Here is a 19,266-nt window from a genome sequence, read left to right as displayed (position 1 = left end):
ACCCTCCACTTCATTATCACATGTTTCCTTGTACCTTGTGATATTCCCTCGGACTTGTGGCTGGTGTACTGTACAGTTATCCTGCATTCCTCTCACACTACTACAGTATATACTTCGCCTCCTAGCATGGAGAATCCTTATCCTGTTCTCTTTGGATTCTCCCTCTGCTAGGTGAGCAGCCCCCTCATGTATTGTAGTTAGTCTTATTCATTATCTTTGGATTCTCCCTCTGCTAGGCTCGCGCTGTGTGGCCATCTTGAGGTTGCCCTTACAGTTGGGGACCCTGCCTCCTCCGCGTCCGCCCATGTTCCCGCTACCACTAGCGTGGACTGGCTAGGTCCACCCACGTTAGATGCTGCCTTGCCATTTGCATGGGACGATGACGTAGAGGACGACAACCGTCTTCCTCTCACAGTGTCGTTGGGGGGGGGTCTGTTGTTCCCCCTGCCTACCTACATTCGTCATCCAATCGGAGCCACTGCGACACTCCCCCTACATCATTGTCACTACAGACAATAACCCGCCTCAATACGGATACATCATCCACACCATTCTTGTTACAGACCATGGCCCCTGTAATTCCTTCCAAGGACGTACCCATGTCCCCGCGCCCTGACGAAGACCCAGGCATGACGACTCCTTTACCTTAGCATCACCCTCCTTACTTGCTATATACCTCACTCATTTCTTGTGATGTTCCCACTTTCATTTTGCTGTTCTTGATTTAACCAATATAGATTGCATATCAGCAATCTAGAGGGGGTGAGTGTAACCCCTTGCCCCTTGGGGCACATGATCTCCCCTATCCTACATGTATATACTCGGACTTCATTGTATTATGTAATTAGCTTTTACTTACACCACGCACGTACGTTCCTGAATACAGTCAATCTTGTGTATCGTGCAGCGTGAACACAGTAAACAGCCCTCAAGCACTTACAAGCTCATTGAAAGCATTCCGGATTGTCCCAACAGGAAGGGGTACACTGTTCATCGCAGGGCAGGTAAGTGGCAGCAGGCCAAGTGGGCAGACTTACTGAGGCGATGAATTGATGCAGTATATTGTAAGACCTGGCTAAACTAGGATACAGATATGGGGCCGGAGCTGCAGCTGCAGGTATAATGATAATAATAGACTATATGGCATGTACGGTTCATCAGTTCCTGAATATCTAATAAATAGGATAAACCACTTATTGGGCACAAGCTATACTGCTGGCTAAGGGAAGTGTCAATTTTCTGGGGCTTCGGAATTTAGCAAGGGCTCGCAGCTTGTACTCACATTTCGCGGCAATGTGTAAGGCATCGGAGTCTCAATTGCTGATCTTCGGAGTTTGAATTGCACAAGTGTAACTTCACGTTTCGCAAGTTGAGTTTAATGTTCTCATTCCCACAGTCACAAAGTCCTGCTTTCGGAGTTTCAATTGCTCAAGTGCAAGTTCATGTTTCGCAAGTTGAGTTTACTATTCTCGTTCTCACAGTTACAACAGTTAGGTATGGATTTAGTGATTGATGATACATCGTTTACATCTAATTGTGTCCAGCACGGCCCGTCATAGTTTGTCCCCAGATTATAATTGCAACGTGAGCAAGATCATAGGAACATACTCATAATACATGCTTCCCTGATGAATCGTGGTGACCTGAAGAGGTCGTCGGATGCGCCACGTTACAAGCACTGTACCCCAACCTAGCAAAGTATCAAGAAACGATACACCCACTGAAATGGCTGAGCTGCACGAATAAAACTGGGCTCAGGAATAATTCGCTCGTTCTAAATCTGAGTCTCATGGGAGCCCAAATTTAGAGAATGACCTCCTGCACTTTTATCCCCAAGATAAATGAGAGCAATCAGAGGACCCGGTAGAGCCAATCCCTTGGGTAATTCCTCGGGTATGAGACTGTCCAATACATACACCCACAGGCATAAATGCCTTCGGGGAATACGCAAATGAGACTCCACGGGTACGATGGGATGACCGGCAAGAAGTTTCGCATATTCTCGGCACTGAACTTCAATAGTATCCGCCGTGGATGAAGTCTTGAAATGGAAGCAGTCCACAACGACCATGAATCACTTCAGTTTTGACCAAGTTTGCAAGACACGCCGTGTACATCGCTCCGGTGGTAACTTGTCGTAGTTTCGTTCAGCGCCGTGTCTGACGGACTCCTAGTAAACGATCGGATGTAAGGACTTCTGATTTACTTTCTTATCTACCGCCATGTATAGGTCCTCCTCGTACTTGCGAAATGGTCTAGCGTCAGGCTTGATTTATATGGGTCACCACTGACCTCTTGAGTTCAACTCCGGAAATAATAAGAAGGGTGATCTCTTAAGAACGGAGATTTTGAACTGTCACCGACACGGGCGGTGTGCTGATGCCCTCCATGCGGGTCTCTGAAACTCGTCTTGAAGTTGGGAGATCATGATGATCAGCCAATGTTCAGGAACCGACTTAGAACGTGGCGGGCGCTTAATAGTGAATGAGTGAGAGCGGCCACATTTTCGCTTTTGTTCCTTTCACTTTGACTTCCATCGTGACCCGTTTCTCCTCCTCGCTCTCGCCCGTCCTCAACGACGACGACGACGACGAACAGCACATCCCCTTCGTTGTTGAGCTAGACCGGCAGGCTCCGCTGGTCTCGTCTAGAATAAACGCAGGTAGCACCCTACTCCGCCATTTGCAAGTTTGTTTCTAGCAAGTCCACAGCAGACTCGACGTCCAGGACGATTCCAAAACCCAATTACCGTTTACCACATTCCCATTTCATATTTTCGACATGAGTCTTCGTCCGCCTTCGACTAGCCCAAGCCCATCTCCTGGTCCAGATGGCATTGGCAACGGTCGCACTATCGGATCAAGGCAGTCTGTGGGGCCTGGTGCGTCTCTGAGAGGGACGCCTACGCTCGCGCCCTCTTCTCCTCGTCCTGGAGGTGCCCCAAGCGCACGCCCTACCAGCGAGCTCCTGGGAAGTGCTGGCACGGGCATGTTCCAGACTCCCGAAGGTTAGTAGAATGTCTCACTGTGAAAGCGATTCTAAACTGACGACATCCATTGTGATATCTCAGCGGAAGCCCTTGATCAGTGGTTCGAAAATCTACAAAGTTATGAGGCGACGCTTGAAGACATGGCCGCCGCCTCGCTGGACATTAATTTCAAAGAAGAGTTGAGCGCCATCGAGCAATGTGAGTTACTATGACATTCGAGTCTTATCTAGCTTTCTCATCCATCTTGACATCTACAGGGTTCAAAGTTCTTTCAGAAGCAGAGCGCACAGCCGCTCTTTATAGTCTTCTGCAACATTCTACTCAAGTACAGATTCGCTTTTTTATCACGGTCCTTCAGCAGATGGCCAGGTCTGACCCAATGACGGCTTTGTTGAGCCCAGCTATGGGTGGTGAGCATGTTTCACTACGAGACGCTATGCATAAGGATCTCATATCACTGATTTGACAGGATCAATGCAATCTCAGATGGAAGCCAAGTTGGCGAGCATCAAGTCCCCCGGGCTGAAATCCAACCTGCCTGCCTCACCTACCGCACGCTCGTTCAACGCCGCTAACAGGCAATCACTCGTTCTCGACTCTCCCTCGGCTTCAAACTTCCTTTCCCCCGATTCTGCTGCAAATTCCTCGCCGAATGTGCAGGGCGGACATCAAGATGCAGCGGCGGCGACGCTAGCACAACAGCGCGCGAAGCTCAAGGCCTCAAATGCTGCACACCGAATCTCTGCCCCTGTTCTGGCATCGACTGGTGGGGACGCGCGTTCGACCTGGGGATCACAACTTGGCCAAGTCGTTGAGCAGTCTAACTCAAATGGCCAAGACATCATTGTGGGTGGTACGCGCCCGAAGAGTACTGAGTTCTCAGGGACTCTTGGCTCTCCCCGCGCTGGCGAAGGTGTCGGTGATAGCTGGGCAAGCATGGTCAACACTCCCCTCATCCCCATGTTCAGCAAAGATACTACACGCACTCAGAACCTCGATGCCGCCGCTAGCAAATTGACCGAGTGGAGCGCTGCCAAGACCGCTGCGCCGGGTGTACCGCGTATGGGAGATCCTACCATCCACAGGCGTTCGAACAAACCGGAGCCGAAGAACGACAACAATGGCGGATCCAACAACGGGCCCGGTGGAGCTGTATACGACGATAATGGCAATCTCATTCAAGGACACCAGGGCGGAGGTCGCGGTAACTCGCGCAATGCTGGCTGGAACGGCGGACGTAGTCCCGCCTTGGGAGGCAACCGGAATCTCAACCTAAACAACAATAACGGCGATGATGGTGTCAACGGGCTTATCAACGGTATGAATGGATTGGGGATGCAGATGGGAGGAGGCGTTCCTGGTGGGTTCGGTGGCATGGGCAGCCCGCAAATGAATCTCCTTGCTGGGATGGGAGCAGCTGGTATGAACCCAATGAGTCCGTTCAATATGAACATGTTTAGTGCGATGGGGATGTCGCCAGAGGCACAGCTGCTTGCTGCACAGATGGCGGCCAATGGCTTTGGTCAGCCTGGGATGGGAGGTATGGCCGGCATGGGTGGCATGGGTTGGATGGGAGGTATGCAGCCGAATTCCGCTGGACTAGGCAACAAGCGTGGACCGCCAAGCGGGAGGTCCGTCGGGAGCAACATGCGCAGTCCGTCGAGCACTGGAGGAGGAAGCACACCTAAGAGCGATGAAGACGTCGATCCCGCCATGTTGGAGGACGTTCCTGGGTGGTTGAGGACGTTGAGGCTCCACAAGTATACGCCCAACTTCGAGGGGATGAAGTGGAGGGATATGGTTGTTATGGACGAGGCCGCGCTCGAGGCGAAGGGTGTTGCGGCGCTTGGAGCGAGGAGGAAGATGTTGAAGACGTTCGAGATCGTGAGGAGGAAGATGGGGATTGAGGGCGGACCACCTAGTTTGCCTCCCAGCGCGACCCTATAGAAGCTTTACGCTCCCCGCCTGGATACCCCCTCCCTCGCTCCGACTCTGAATCGGCAAAAGCAAAAGGACTATGTTTCTTTCTGGTGTTGCTATGTTTCTTCGACGCTCCCTTTCATTCGTACATGCCCTTTAAGTTTGCCTGTCTATGCCTTTCTTTCTACAATGCCGTATACCTTTTTCTCTTCACCCGCCTACTATCAATCAATTTAAAATACGATCATGTCCACCACCTCTCCATCCACTATGTCAATAGCTCCGTTGTTATATTCTGTACATGGATTTTATACATGGCTTCCTGTATATTACTAAATTTCTACTAGTTTGGGCAGCGTCGATTCGCAACTACGACCTCAAGGAACATGATGTGTCGTCAAGGTCTAAGATGCAGACGAGAGTACTGTTCGTGGGTGCTCAACGAAAGTTGATACTTGAACGTTTGAACCCCAGGGCACGTCATGCTACGAAGAACGAAACCCAACTTAGATGATACGAAGACCTCGGAGAGAAGGTCGCTAAGGACCCGTCGTAATATTTTGTTCTGAGTAGCGTAAGAGGTCCAATATCTACAATATACTATGTACATCAAGCTTTTTCGTATTTGCAAAGTCCCAGTAGTAAGTTCCGTTTAGTTGACAGCCAAATCCCGAGCAAAGTGGAAGAAATCGACGCTCGATGCGTTGACACCGTATTTGTAAATCTAGAAATGATTTAACATTAGTATGTATTAGCAGAGAGCTGATGAGAAGGACGTACAAAATGCGACGACACCCAGCTTGAGAATAGGGCACGTTGGTATGCCTCGGGCAGCCTCTTCATCAACACATCCAAGCCAACCTGATCGACAAGTGTCTTCGGGATGGCACGTTGAATAACGCCTCGTCTGCTAGGTAGATCGTCGAACAGGTCGGAGCCTTCAAGCTCGGCCTGGAGATTGTTCAAGGTGGACGAGAGCTCGTCTGAGATGGTCGTTCGAGGCTTGGCACCCTGTAGACGAGAGTGCTCGCGCCAGATACAGTGGAATTCTGCTGCTGCGTTCTCGACGATCTTGCTCTGGATGTCCTTGACATAACTCTGGTAGAAGGGCGATGGCTTGCCATTTTTGAATATCATAAGATCAACGTATTCCTGGGTGTCTAGCGCGAGACCGGCGAGAACTTCCAGCGAGGAACTAGTTACACCACCCTTGTTCGCGCTAGAGTCCTTGAATAGAATGACCTTGCGCTTCTCGAGATAGAGACGAGCTTGTTGCGTCAAGAAGAGATTCGCGCCCTCCACAATGTATTTGAAGTGGGGCTTGCCTTCGGAGTCAACGAGTGCGGCCATATTTGAGACGTTGACAGCCTCCGGACTACGTACAAGCAATCAATACGACGTTCATCGCCAACATCCACGACACTCACCGGCCACCACAAGGGACGAACAAGTCGGCCTTGAACCTCAAATGCGCGACGTTACGGAAATCTGTACCGTTGAAGACAACTTCGCCGGCTGGAAAGGATTGCAGATGAGACGGTGCTCAATAATACTCGGATAAAGAATACACACTAGGGAGCTTGACGTCCTGATCATCAACTTTGACAAGGTACCCATCCTTGCTGAGCTTGGACGTGTCGAAGTTACCGATTGGTACGCGAAGTTTAGCAAGACGGATGAGTTCCTCCCGGTTGATTCCAGCGGGGTCGGCGAGCACGCCACTACCGTCAATAATGGCCACTGTCTTGTCCGAACTCAACAAAATCTCGTCTACACAAGATCAGTTAACCTTCACGTGTCCCGCGAAGAAAGGAATAACTCACTTGACCCGAGATCACCATCTGGACCACCAGTCTGCACCTTCGTGATGTCTTTCTCCCGCAATCCAAGCTGTTTATAGATACCCAAAACGTATTGCCGGATGGACAGGGAGGTCATGCCGTACGCGTCATGAGGAACACCACCCAGGTGCTCAGCACTCTTGCCGGTAGTGAAGGACTTCCACCATGTTTCGGCCCCGCGAGACCGAGCGTGAACTATGCCATAGGTTATGAATTACTGCCATTGGTATACAAACGACAGAAATAACTCACGAGCAGCCCAATCCATCATGTCCGCAGTCCCCTCTGCACTAAAATTAAGTATGCCGGAAGAATAAATATAGTTGGGCAATTACCATCTGGTCCGAAGAATAGCAGCTCGGGTTTGCCGTAAAGATCCGTGAGCTTCTCTTTTATTCCTGGGGTCTGGCCGGGGATGAGGAGGTCAATGATAGCCTGGATATGAATTGAGACGACCAAAATATCTATGAGCAATATGAAGAACGTACGTCGACATACTTCTCGAAGCAAAGGCGTGGATTCGCCCCAAGGCTGCACATGGATGACTTGAATCAGAGAATTGCGGAGGTAGAAGCATAAATATACTGACGAGGGGAGGATAGTTCCCTTTGCTCCACCTTCCGGAATATCCTTGTTCTTCAAGGACTGAGTGGATGCCAGGCCATAGTTCTCGTCGAACAATTGACGTTGGTTGATGGAGTAGTTCCTGCAAAGACGTTAATGACCCTGTAAGAGTAACAAAAAATGGAGACCCACTCTTTGTTTCTCGACCTGACGAGACGGATCCCACCTCGAGCGACATCGCGGAAACGGATATGGAATCCACGGAATTCATTTCCTGAAGCATCGATAAATATATGATCAATCCCACTCCAGTAGCATACGGCATACCAATCACGATGAACATTCCAAACGGCTTCTTGGGGTACTCGACTTCAGGCAGGAAATCGGGTGCCAGGCGGAACGACAGCGCGACTTTCGTGGGTTGGTAGAAGTTCGTCTTGAGAACATGCCTATACAAATATCAGAACTCTGAGAACCAACTACGGAGAAACGTCCAGCTGACTTGTTGAAGATCAAGAAACTCTCGAGGACTTGGAGCTCGTGCTTGTTGGTCACTGTGCGCCTCATTAGGTCATGCAACTCTTCGTCGTTCAGAGGTTGAGTGGTCTGAAGACGTTGATACGATAGCGTGGGCCTATTGCACTTTATGAGCATTCCAAGTTTTCACGACACAAAGATCAAAACTCACATCATCTGGGAGGCATCATCCGACTGAGGATAGTGCACCATCGCGAAGTTGACATACAACAGCTGAATCTATACGCATATTTGCAGTCTCAGTATCGGCCATCAATATATCCAATAGAATTACAAGAGCTCACCAAGTTAGTATGCGCGTGAATGACTTGCGCGATACTCTCGCGAGTGAAAGTCTCCTCCCTGAATCGTCTCTTAATATCGTTCAACACTTCGGCGTGGGCGGGATTGGATTCATCGAGCAGGTTCTTGAGTTGAAGATACGAGTTGCCAAGTCGGTTACAGAAGTGTTGGGCGAAGATCCATCCACAGTCTACCGGAGGGAGAGGTCAAGAATTACTCTGGTGGTGTAACGTAGGTACCAGCGACTTACAAGCATACATGGCCTCTTGGACGGCCTGGGCGTTGCTCTCGGGAGCGTTGGGTAAGAAGAAGGGGTTGTCGGGCAAGCAGTAAAGAAGGGAGGCTTCCTTCATCACTTGATAGATTGAATGCTCGATGGGAGGAGCGGTCGAATTAGGGAGGGGGTTGAGGTAGAGCGAGATAATGGTGATTCCATTAGAGAATTGCTCTGTCCCCCAACGAAATGAGCTTTAATGCGCGCATATATAGCAAGCAAATGTACATACCGACATATTTACGCGTCGAGTAGAGTTGGTAGTAGTGGTAAAGGTTTGATAGGGCGCTAAACGACGCGACGCGTCAAGTCGCGTCCCTTTAGAGATTATCATTAAAGTACGTACCTGAAGAAACGTGATGTGCCTCCCATCTTGTAGCCAATGACAAGACGCCGTTCGCGGCTGCCTTCGACTTCAAACACCTCCATGACTGGCCCATATCGGCTCTCCACGTTCCAGATCACCTGCGCACGTAGCGAAATCAGATATGCAAACGTGCGAGAAATGAATCCATTGTGGGCACTCACCTTCTGATAGATCTCCAACGTGTTTTCTGTGGCCTTCTCCAAGAAAATGGGGTCAGAAACTTGGCGAATGTCAGTTTTTTGTCCGGGGATGGCCTCTGCCTTGATGGGGAAGTTGCATTTCGTAACGAAGTAGCATCGCAATTGCTGTGATGCCGTAGCAGATATGGAGCCTGCTGAACGGAAAGTCTCTAGACGATAGGCCTTCTCGGGTGTCGAATGGTCAAGGAAGAGCTCGTCGATCCTAGTCCGCAAATGAGATTCCTTGATCTATGGCGCGAGCGCTGACGCAAAACACGGCAGATCTCTCACCTTGCCTCACAAGTCGCGCCGGGTCCCTGTGTGGTCGTGCATCCGGGCGCACTGGTGTGAATGAATGTCGCACCGTTCTCGTTATCATCGATCTTCTCAAGGTCGATAACGAATTGGCTGGGATCGTGCTTGGTGTATGCGAGGATTTTGGCGCCAAAGAGGGCGATGATATGATCGACGATGACCTCGCGAGATTCGTTGGAGAAGTATGTGTCGTCGATGCCGAGACCGGTGTAGAACCAGTTAACCTCACCGCCAACAAGTTCTTGCGGGATGAAGCCCTAGACGAGATGGGTAAATCATTGGCCGTCCGTGCCGATCAAGGCTCCTGGCTCACCTTAGCAGCGACTTCGGTTTCGACCAATGCACGCTGTTCTTCTTTTCCTTTGAAGACTGGGGTGGTGTAACCGGGGAGGTTCTTGATGCGATGGGTCGATGGGTCGCGCGATCCTGCTTGACTACCTGGAACTACCAGATGCTCCGTCCGCCCTGCGCGCGCCGTGTCGAGATCCTGAGGTGTCGACATCGTGAATTATGATTATATGATATGGAAGAGAGCGAAACGAAATGCGATGTTGGGTGGTGGTGGTTGAAGGCAAAGAGCAGTTTGGGGACTTGAATTTGGTTACGCAACTGGCCAACGGCCTTATATACGTGAAATTCACGGTCCAACAATTCTCCATATTGCAGATCCGTGGTCCGTGCTGGTCACACATTCATTACCTGTTACAAACTTGGATCCGTTGCGTCCGATGTCTGGCTCTCGATGGCTAATATTGGCCGTCGCGTGTTGGGTACCAAAATACGGAACTTGGGATTACGCGAAACTTACCTCACCTGACTATGGCGCAAGAGACAATATACAAGTGCCGCTAGTAGCTTATACGGCAGCAACGCCTCGGATTCACTGATCAAATATCTGGGGAGTAGCCAGTGATAAAAATCGGAATCGCAGTCAAATTCTGGGTCATTATTATTGCGACTGTGCGCGGGTGGACCTTATGCGATCAATGCGACCACTGATGTACGTTTACCAGTGCGCCGACAGTGCTGACAGCGACGCCGACCGGCGACAGTAGCGGATGCGGCGAATCACATGACGCACTTACGTGATATCCCCCCACAATCTGGTACGTGCCCCAGATGTTTTCTCTCTTCCCCACATTCTCCTACCCGAAGCTGGGCGTTGCCTGCAACAACCGCCTGCAAAGAGGACGGTCGTCTTGATTTGAGAACCCTTAAAAAAATCACACTACCCAGGGCGATTACTACCCAGACAGACTGCGAAAGGTTCCGTGAAGTACGTGTACGGCGAGGCATCGCGTTAGACGGACGGATATTCGCGTTCGTTTATATATGCGTGCCAACTCCACTCAATTGGGTATTTGAAACAATGGGGGGTCATGGGCACGCAATATAGACCTTAAAGGATATCATTTTCGCAGTTGGCGACTGGCGTGGTCTTGGTACAGTCTTGGTAGGCTGTCGCGTTCTATAGAGGCGCGCTCGCGCTGACAGCAATTCCTTAGTAGAGAATTAATGACCGGCGAAAATCAAAATAAAATGCACTCTGTCAAGCAGAATTTTGCGTTGGCCCAGGTTGGCCCTTGTTCAACAGCTAACGACGTTTCTCCCGAAAGTTGCATTTTCCCGCAACACCGTCGGCTTCCAGGGCTGGCCTGACATTTGGGCAGCAAGAATTCCAGCGAATATCCTGGCCGTTAGTGCTGCCATCCAGGCTATGGTGTGCCTGGTCTGATTAGCACATAAACCATGTTGTCTGTCAAACTTTCTGGATGCTACTTGCAGCCACCGCATTGAAACTGGCAGTCTAACAGAGCGCGATGACACCTAGCAATCTGTCTGTTCCCGGCTACCAAGCCATAGCACCTATGTTCAAGGGTATAAATAGCTATCTGGTTGCGCCAATATTTCTTCAGCGGACTATCTCCAGCATCATCATCGTGAGTGATCTCTTGGACCCTCTTTCAGAGTTTCGGCTAACAGCCTTCTCTTCTCCTAGGCTTTACGTCGCTTACCACTCAGGTTACACTTGAGATTATCGTAAGCACTAGCTTCCCTTTCATCGTCGGCTCCACTCATTTAGCGTTTACTTCTAGAAAATGAAGCAAGTTTTCGCCCTCGCCATCATTGCCGCAGCCCTCGTTGCTGCTTCACCAGCCAATGACTGGTCGAGACCTTGTTTCGACGGTGAGTGTGCCTACGACATCCCATCTCAGTCCGGATCAGGAGCCCTCAAGATCGTAAGTCACGCTTCAGTTGCACCGTCACCTCGCCTTCTCATCACTTGCGTTGTAGTTCGGTTCCTCAAAGTCCGTGACTGATATCACCCCCGCCGCGGGCTGGGTTGTCTTGGACTGCGACCGTAATGCCCTTGCGCAAGACATCCGTCTTGTCTGCAATGGAGATGATGCTGGATGCAACCATATGTTCGATCACGACGGACCGGTCCACAAGATCGTCCGTCTTCCCGCAGAGTGTGGCAGCGCTCCGTTCGCTCGGATTGCCGCTGCGACTGTCGCAGAGAACCAGTCGGTTCCCTCCCACGTTGTTCGTCGCGATGGGTCTGCGCCACAAGTACACACTATCAGGATCGATGACAACTTCGCTGCCATCGACTCCGCCAAGTTAGTTCTTCTCCTACCTTTTACTCTTCATCGTACTGACTGCTGTATTTGATTAGGGTCGGCACTGTTGAGTTCGCCTTGTTGGCGGCCAACTTCCCTGGTGTAGAACACCCTGACTCCTACCTCGAAGCTCGCGATTTCGATGACCAGGATGAAGAAGACCAGGAAGACGACTTCGACGCCGATAAGAAGGGCAACAAGGCCGACGGAAAGAAAGCCGGCAACAAGGATGACAAGAAGGCCGGAAAGAAAGATGACAAGAAGGATGACAAGAAGGATGGCAAGAAGGACGGCAAGAAGGCTGACAAGAAGGACGATAAGAAGGACGACAAGAAGGGCAAGAAGGCTGACGGCAAGAAGGCTGACGGCAAGAAGGATAAGGCCGATGACAAGAAGGCCGGAAAGAAGGACGGCAAGCCAGCAGCCAAGGGCAGCAAGAAGGAGTGGTTCAACAAGGCCATCCAGTCCATCAAGAAGTCCAAGACCGAGCTGAAGGCTGATAACAAAGGTACGCTTCTTTCGCATTGGTACTTCTTCGCTTTCCTGATCATTCGGCCACAGACAAGACTGCTTTCAGCATTGAGCACAAGAAGGCCTACCAGCCGGTCACCGCCAGCAAGAACGAAGTCTTGTACTCCTTGACCAAAGTCTGCCCCGCCAACGCCAAATCGATCTTCAAGATCGCCGCTGAGGCCAAAGCCACCATCGAACTCACTCTCGGTGTTGCTGCCAGCGGTTCTCTTTCCCCCCCTTCCATCGATGACTTCGCTCTCATGACCGGTAAACATACTCAGCAGCACGATTCCTGATTATCCACTAACGCTGTTCACAGGTACCGGCATCGACATTGACGGCAAGGTCATTGTCAACAGCGACATCGTTGGCGACTACAAGGGCGTCGAGAAGGCAATCGTCGCCAAGCAAGGCGCGCCTTCCCTTGACATCCCCGGTGTCTTCAAGCTCTCTCCCTCCGTCACTATCTATGCCTCCATCGACGCCGACATCAACCTCCAGATCGACTACGAGGCTGAAGTCAACTACGCTCTCGACGACAGTGAGTTTGATCCATTCTACCAGCCGGTACTATCTCGACTAACGGATCCTCTTTAGTTGAGTTCTGGTACCCTCCCTCGGTCGCCAAGTCCTTCGAGAAGTCTGGCAAGGCCAAGGCCCTCGACACTTGTAAGCCAACCACGTTCTACTCATTCCCCCTTACATCACTGACGCCGCCCCCCGCTAGACTACTCCATCTCCGCTACCCCCGATGTTGAGGCCGATGTTGACATTGATTTCCACTTGAGGCCCCTCATTGAGGTTGACGTCGTCGGCTTCAAGCAGAAAGCCACCGTCTTCATCGAAGCCGACTCCTCCGTTAACCTTGACCTCGACGGCTCTGACATCGACAAGAAGGGCGGAAAGAAGGATGACAAGAAAGATGACAAGAAGGGCGACAAGAAAGACGACAAGAAGGCTGGAAAGAAAGACGACAAGAAGGCTGACAAGAAGGGTGACAAGAAGGATGCCAAGAAGGCCGGCAAGAAAGACGACAAGAAGGGTGACAAGAAGGGTGACAAGAAAGCCGACAAGAAGGCCGGCAAGAAGGGCAAGAAGGACGCCGAGCTCGTCGAGAGAGCCTTCCCTCCTTACGGTAACGCCGCCCGTGAACTCGCCTCCCGTGAACCCGCCGCTCTTGACTTCGATGGCTGCACAATCATCACTACCCACATCGACGTCAATGGTGGCTCCTCCGGCAAATTCTTTGACATCTTCAAGGGCAACAACAAGGTCGACATCTTGGACAAGAAGGGCTTCCTCGTCAAGGTCCGTTCATCTGCTTCTACCTAAACCGGCTCTATACTGATATCTACTTTCCAGAAATGCTACGGAGACGTCGTTGACAAGAACGGTGACGGTGTTGCCGATTCCGACGCAAAGAAGGGCAAAGGCAAGAGCCCAGCTAAGAAGGGCAAGCTCGACCCCCTCGTCTGTCCCGCCAAGGAAGTCGGCGAGCCTCTTCTCGTCGCAAAGGAGACCGTCAAAGCCAAGAAGTGAGCATCATATTCCTAGTGTCTTCTAACCAATCTCACCCAACTTCTCCGTAGGATCCTCAACTAAGCAATTTCTGGGTAGTGTCCTTAAAATACCTTGCCTTGCGCAGTCGTCTTGATTTCTATACCGTCTCAATAGTCCTCCCCTACCTATTCCCCTAATACATTCTCTCTGACTCTCATATCCACGGTGTGCACTAGCGTCATAGCGTTCGTTTAAGAGTCACAATTGGACAGGTTGTTAAGAAACAAACACCCCGGTACTTTATCACACCGTCGCTGGAGTATTTCCATGAATATAAGAGAAATCAATCCAAGAAGGCTGCCTTTCTCCGAATACCAATGGAATAGTGAACTTCCTCGCTTCTTCGTCACTTAACAAGTGTTCTAAGGGGATGCGATGGCTCGTGTCGCCCCCTGCACCTGATGGTGTAACAGTTAGAATTGTCAGCGAGAGATACAACCGAAACGGACCAGATGACTTGTACTCGGCATAAAATGTTGTGTTCATGATGGTCGGCCTACGCATCGACAATCAAAGTTGTGTGAGATACCGAAGAAGTAAAGGCACCATTTACCTATCACTATTGAACGGTGTCCAGCCTTCGGGTCGTATGCTATCGTCCATATTCGTACGTAGGAAACAGTAGTGGCAAGGTCGTTCCACGGTCGGCCTTCGTTTGTGCTCATGATTGTGGCGCACTGATTTAAAAGGGTAAACCTATGTTCTCACCGAGGAAGCAGCGGTCTGCGGTCACCACTGTGGTGTTGGCATCTGGGGACTGTTCACACAAATTTAGAGGTGACAGGACATCAGCACCTAACATAAGACTTACTCTTGCTATCCTTGAGTTAGAGACGTATGCGCCATACCGATTACCAGGGGCGTCTGTCTGATTTGTTCCCTTCCAGGCCACTATTCCTCCCCCACAAGCCCTGTTCGCCAGAACTACATCTTCAAACCAGCTACGATACAAAATGATCTCCTTCAGATAATCGTTAGGATGAGATTCTGAAATGACTTACGCTGTGCCGAAGCCAAAAAGATCTTAAGGAATAAAGGGGCCTGTCAGGGGGCTATCCTGTCAGCCAAATACACTTACAGTCCGTTTGGCCAAATATGACACTATCAACAACGTAAGTACTCGCATTTCGTCCAGTATACCAAGTGTCTTGATAACTCGCAAACGAGCAGCCATAAAAGGAGGCGTTGGCGTATGAGATGTCGGTGACCAGGGCTTGGGATATGGAGAAATTTGCCTAAATATATTCTGCGTGTGAGAGAAGCCCCAAGAGGTTAACGTAGAAGGACGCCGAACAGCACGGTTTTGAAAGTCTATGTTGTACGCCTTGAAATCGGCGTTGCCGGAGAGAGGTTGTAGGGGAGCACCTGTAGGTCCAGCACCTATGAGGGCAGCATCGCGAGACGGCGCCACGGACAACACAGCTGAATCCGCATCGTCCATGCCAGGAACTACGAATTTATTGTCCCATATCTGAACTAGGTTTGACTCGGAAATATTAGCTGTCCTGGTGGAGGGTAGAGAGGCCTCGGCAGCGATTTGTCCCTGATTACAATTTACAATACTTTGTCACTGTTCTAGACGATGCATATCGAGACATACCACAAGAGTTAGTGGTCCTCTTCGAGTAATGTTGATTGTCTCGTGGTACTCTCCGGCGCCCACAAGAATAACAAAGCTACCCGAGTCTGGTCTAGAGTTTATTGTACTTAGTGTTTAAATGACCGCGACAAAAATCGGAAAGATAGCTTACAACGCCTGAATAGCATCCTGAATACTATGGAATTGGGCGAAGGGGTCCGCCCGATTCTGTGAAACGAAAACTGTATCACTCGGACAACCCTCCAACGGAGAAACGCCTGTCGGCTTTTGGACTTGACATGAAAACAACTGAGGTGACAGGGCGGCCACGGCTATTGCGAAACACAGCATTAGGCCAACATGAGCAAAAAGGATAGAGGTGTACATCATGCCACATAGCACCTCTACTAGACCCTTCGTATTTTATACACTTCGCATTTGTGAAAGAAGAGGCTGCTTCGAACGGCCCGCCATTCTACAATCAACAGCCCCATGACTTCGCGGTGGCACTCCGAAGCATGAGAACTGATAAGAATGGTCGACAATGACAGCAATGACCAGGTGAACAACGCGTGGGTATTGAAGGTGAAATAAAAATACAGTGAATGGTATGTTGCATTTTCTATCTACATAACTCGTCACCAGCGACAAGCACAAGGAATCAAAGGTTTGCACGGCACTGATCTCCTTGTGCGCCACAGTTCGCAACGGTAAGGTCTCCCTGGTTTCTAGACGCATTAGCAGCGTTAGAGCAGAGGTTGACTTGAACGTCGCTATAATAGAAGGAATCAATCCAATGTTACGCATTGTGAATCCGAATAATACATACCAAGATCTCCTCAAAGCACTGTTAAGGTTGTTGAAGGAGGCATTGTTCTCCACTTGAAAGGCGTTGCCAACGGCAGTGACGATGGGCGCCTTAACGCCGCCAAGAGCGCCGGTGAAAGTCTGGAGGTTACCGGCATTGTTGACCGGAGCAGGGGCAGGGGCGGCAGGTGTAGCTGGCGCAGGAGCTGGTGCAGGGGCGGGAGTAGCAGGGGCGGTGTTCCCAGTGGGGCCGAATGGGCGGCCTTGGTCGTCAAATGCTTGGACGGAGGCAAAGTTGGTGGTGATCCCGAAAACAGCGTTGAAGGCGTCAGCTTGGATACCAGTCTTTGCGGGTTCAGCACTCGAAGCAGCTGTGATAGCAGTAGCACAAGTAGCCCGTGCTGTTTGGTCGGCGCCGCAGAAGTTGACCAATTGATCGCACACGAAACGAGTAATGATGTTGATGTTCTGAGCGGAGCCGTGGTTGAAGTTGGCTGTGAATACATTGAGCGCGAAGTTCGGGTAGCGGAGAAATGAGGCACGTACTCAAGTCAACAGGGCGGAAGCTAGTTTCCCTCCTGTTGTCAAAGCCAACACCGAATTCTATTTGGGGGACGGTGCAGCGCCCAAAGTCCCCAATGCCGCCAGCAGCGGGAGGAGAGACCACTGGGGTGTCAGGGGTAGCAGGCGTAGAGGCATCAGGGGCGGGGGCGGGTGCTGGTGCGGGAGTGGCTGGAGCAGCAACAATGGGGCCGAAGGGGGCACCCTGGTTGTCCAGCGCTTGCACTGCAGCAAAGTTGGTCGAAATACCAAAGCCAGCGTTAAAAGTGTCCGCTACAATACCGGTCTTCGCAGGCTGAGCGGCATTAGCAGCAGCCCGTGCGGTAGCACAGGTGGTCCGAGCTGTCTGGTCAGCGCCACAGGAGTTAACCAACGTGTCGCAAACGAACTGCATGATAATGTCTGGGTTCTGGGCAGAGCCGTGGTTGAAACTCGCTGTAGAGACCGTAAGTTTGGGAAGACAGAAAGAAACCCGCTCGGAGACGTACTCAAGTCAACGGGACGGAAGCTAGTCTCGCGTCTGTTGTCAAAGCCGGCAGCAAACTCTATCTGAGGTACACTGCAGCTACCAAAGTTACCAATGGCTCCGGTAGCGGGAGCGGGAGCGGCAGGGGTCTCAGGGGCAGGGGTCTCAGGAGCAGGAGAAGCTTCAGGAGCAGGAGCCTCAGGGGCTGCAGTGACTGCAGGAGCAGGAGCGGGAGCAGCACTGTAAATTCATTAGTCAAGAGACTCAGCAACGCTGGGGACTGCACATACCCGCCGGCCTGTCCGAATGGGAAGGTGTTGGGTTGATCACCTAGTCGAACAGTTGCTTTTGTAGCGGGGTCGAAAAAGATGGTGGGGTCGTTGGCGGGATCCTGGGCTTGGACAAGACCGTTTAGCTCCGGGTTCTTGGGAGCCTTCTGACAAAAGACAGAGTTCCTAGGCGTAGGAGGGTTGGTGGTGAAGTCCTAAAGTAGATTGAGAAAATGCAAGCAATTAAATAGCAGTGAAACCTACGGGAGGCGTGTTCTTTTCAGCTTGTCGGTATTCGATGGCTAAGGCAATCATGTTCGCCTGAGTGGCGGCATCGAACTGCTTAGCCGCATCTTAATTAATTGAGTCAGTTTGCATCCGACCAGGAAGTAAAGCGTCAGATATAAATCTCACCGATGATAGCGTCAGCATGGTCTTGCTGGGAGCATTCAGGCTGAGCAGCCAAAAGTGGTGTGATAGCAGCACCAGCGAGAACACCGCAAATTTGTCCAGGGCAAGCAGCACTAAGCTTCGCGATGACAGGGGGGTTCTCCTGACCTGAGAAAGTACGGATTAGGATGGAACCGACACAAGCCAAATGGGCTGAACCTACCGAAACGACGAGGATAGAGTTGAACAGCACGACCGTCCCTTTCAAGCCACTGCTCGCGACCGGTCACCATGTTGGGTAACGAGACGGCAAGGAAGGCCAAAAAGAATTTCGTAGACTTGGAGAACATGTTGAATAGATCAAAAATGCAACTTCACTGAGGGAAGGGGGTTGAATGAATGAGAGAATAAAGAATGTAAAGACTCCTGGTCGGCCGCACTGCGACGCAAGGATAGTGAAAGTGAGAGAAAGAAGAGGGAGAAAGGTGGGTTGTTGGCAAACGTCTGTCAGATTTCGCCGCCTTTTATCCTTGTTCGTGGACTTGTAAGCACAAGACGGTTGCTAGCCGAGCATGTAAACGAAGAGCTTTCCCAATTCCATATTCTAGAAAGCCACCGATCTAGATAGGTTCCAGGGCCACTTCTTTCGTAATTTTACAAGGCGTCGGTCGGGACTCGGTAGCTTGTAACCAGGCAAGACAACCGGCTGAATTTTCTGCGCATTTCACCTTCATGTATACCTCGAAGATATATTGCAAGGTGAGATTGTTGCGGCCAAGTTGTAGCAGTACAAGATCAGCTTGCTGCCTTGAGTGGTTGTTGAGCGGTGCCTTTAGGCCTGGCGGTTACTACGTCGTGATCAACTTCGAGATGGAGGTCAAATTTCCGACCATCAAATTTCGGACGAAATAGGTGTCCATGGCTTCATCGTGCCTCTCAATGGGACCGAGGACGTCCTGCCGAAGCGTGCCTTGTCAATTGTGAATTACTATCTTGATGAATTCGAGTCTGAAGTGGACTATATGAAGAAAAGGTCGGCAACGTCAAGTCCACAAGCTGAAGCGCTAAGAGGCACCGCCAGCCTCGAAGTACCCTCGTGGGTCCCCATTGGGCTGACAAAGTAAACGTGTAGTAGGTGAGCCTGACAAGAAAGCGTCCGAGTTTTTCACAAGGCAGGTCGACCAACGCCTTGATGCCAACATTACGGATTTATGATCATTGTCTTACTG

General features: G+C 50.8%; 4 protein-coding genes across 4 annotated transcripts; 2 read left to right on the top strand and 2 right to left on the bottom strand.

Moving 5' to 3' along the window:
* Positions 1 to 2,781: 2,781 nt before the first annotated feature.
* PC9H_010488 (uncharacterized protein) lies at positions 2,782 to 4,936 on the top strand (the record flags this gene model as incomplete). The annotated part of the gene is made up of 4 exons (XM_036779981.1): positions 2,782 to 3,007; positions 3,071 to 3,187; positions 3,247 to 3,399; positions 3,459 to 4,936. 4 exons carry the CDS (start codon positions 2,782 to 2,784, stop codon positions 4,934 to 4,936), a joined length of 1,974 nt encoding a protein of 657 aa, XP_036627364.1.
* Positions 4,937 to 5,561: 625 nt separating this feature from the next.
* GDH2 (NAD-dependent glutamate dehydrogenase) lies at positions 5,562 to 9,770 on the bottom strand (the record flags this gene model as incomplete). Its single annotated transcript, XM_036779980.1, has 20 exons — positions 5,562 to 5,633; positions 5,690 to 6,284; positions 6,337 to 6,424; positions 6,482 to 6,679; positions 6,733 to 6,945; positions 7,003 to 7,035; positions 7,086 to 7,185; positions 7,239 to 7,281; positions 7,340 to 7,456; positions 7,507 to 7,588; positions 7,642 to 7,763; positions 7,817 to 7,948; positions 8,003 to 8,070; positions 8,136 to 8,323; positions 8,384 to 8,581; positions 8,640 to 8,695; positions 8,754 to 8,872; positions 8,936 to 9,176; positions 9,245 to 9,525; positions 9,582 to 9,770. 20 exons carry the CDS (start codon positions 9,768 to 9,770, stop codon positions 5,562 to 5,564), a joined length of 3,135 nt encoding a protein of 1,044 aa, XP_036627363.1.
* Positions 9,771 to 11,088: 1,318 nt separating this feature from the next.
* On the top strand, positions 11,089 to 14,007 carry PC9H_010486 (uncharacterized protein; the record flags this gene model as incomplete). Its single annotated transcript, XM_036779979.1, has 11 exons — positions 11,089 to 11,208; positions 11,252 to 11,308; positions 11,365 to 11,508; positions 11,564 to 11,892; positions 11,949 to 12,400; positions 12,454 to 12,627; positions 12,725 to 12,946; positions 13,003 to 13,074; positions 13,133 to 13,713; positions 13,768 to 13,940; positions 13,995 to 14,007. 11 exons carry the CDS (start codon positions 11,089 to 11,091, stop codon positions 14,005 to 14,007), a joined length of 2,337 nt encoding a protein of 778 aa, XP_036627362.1.
* A 640-nt stretch (positions 14,008 to 14,647) lies between these two features.
* PC9H_010485 (uncharacterized protein) lies at positions 14,648 to 18,387 on the bottom strand (the record flags this gene model as incomplete). The annotated part of the gene is made up of 15 exons (XM_036779978.1): positions 14,648 to 14,722; positions 14,777 to 14,906; positions 14,967 to 14,988; positions 15,044 to 15,200; positions 15,260 to 15,508; positions 15,566 to 15,656; positions 15,717 to 15,772; positions 16,308 to 16,317; positions 16,374 to 16,845; positions 16,898 to 17,347; positions 17,401 to 17,618; positions 17,669 to 17,862; positions 17,912 to 18,000; positions 18,062 to 18,205; positions 18,261 to 18,387. 15 exons carry the CDS (start codon positions 18,385 to 18,387, stop codon positions 14,648 to 14,650), a joined length of 2,484 nt encoding a protein of 827 aa, XP_036627361.1.
* Between the last annotated feature and the right edge of the window lie 879 nt (positions 18,388 to 19,266).

Source organism: Pleurotus ostreatus (assembly GCF_014466165.1).
Source record: "Pleurotus ostreatus strain PC9 chromosome Unknown scaffold_8, whole genome shotgun sequence".
NCBI classification, from domain to species: domain Eukaryota; kingdom Fungi; phylum Basidiomycota; class Agaricomycetes; order Agaricales; family Pleurotaceae; genus Pleurotus; species Pleurotus ostreatus.
This window is presented reverse-complemented; position numbering and strand designations above follow the sequence as displayed.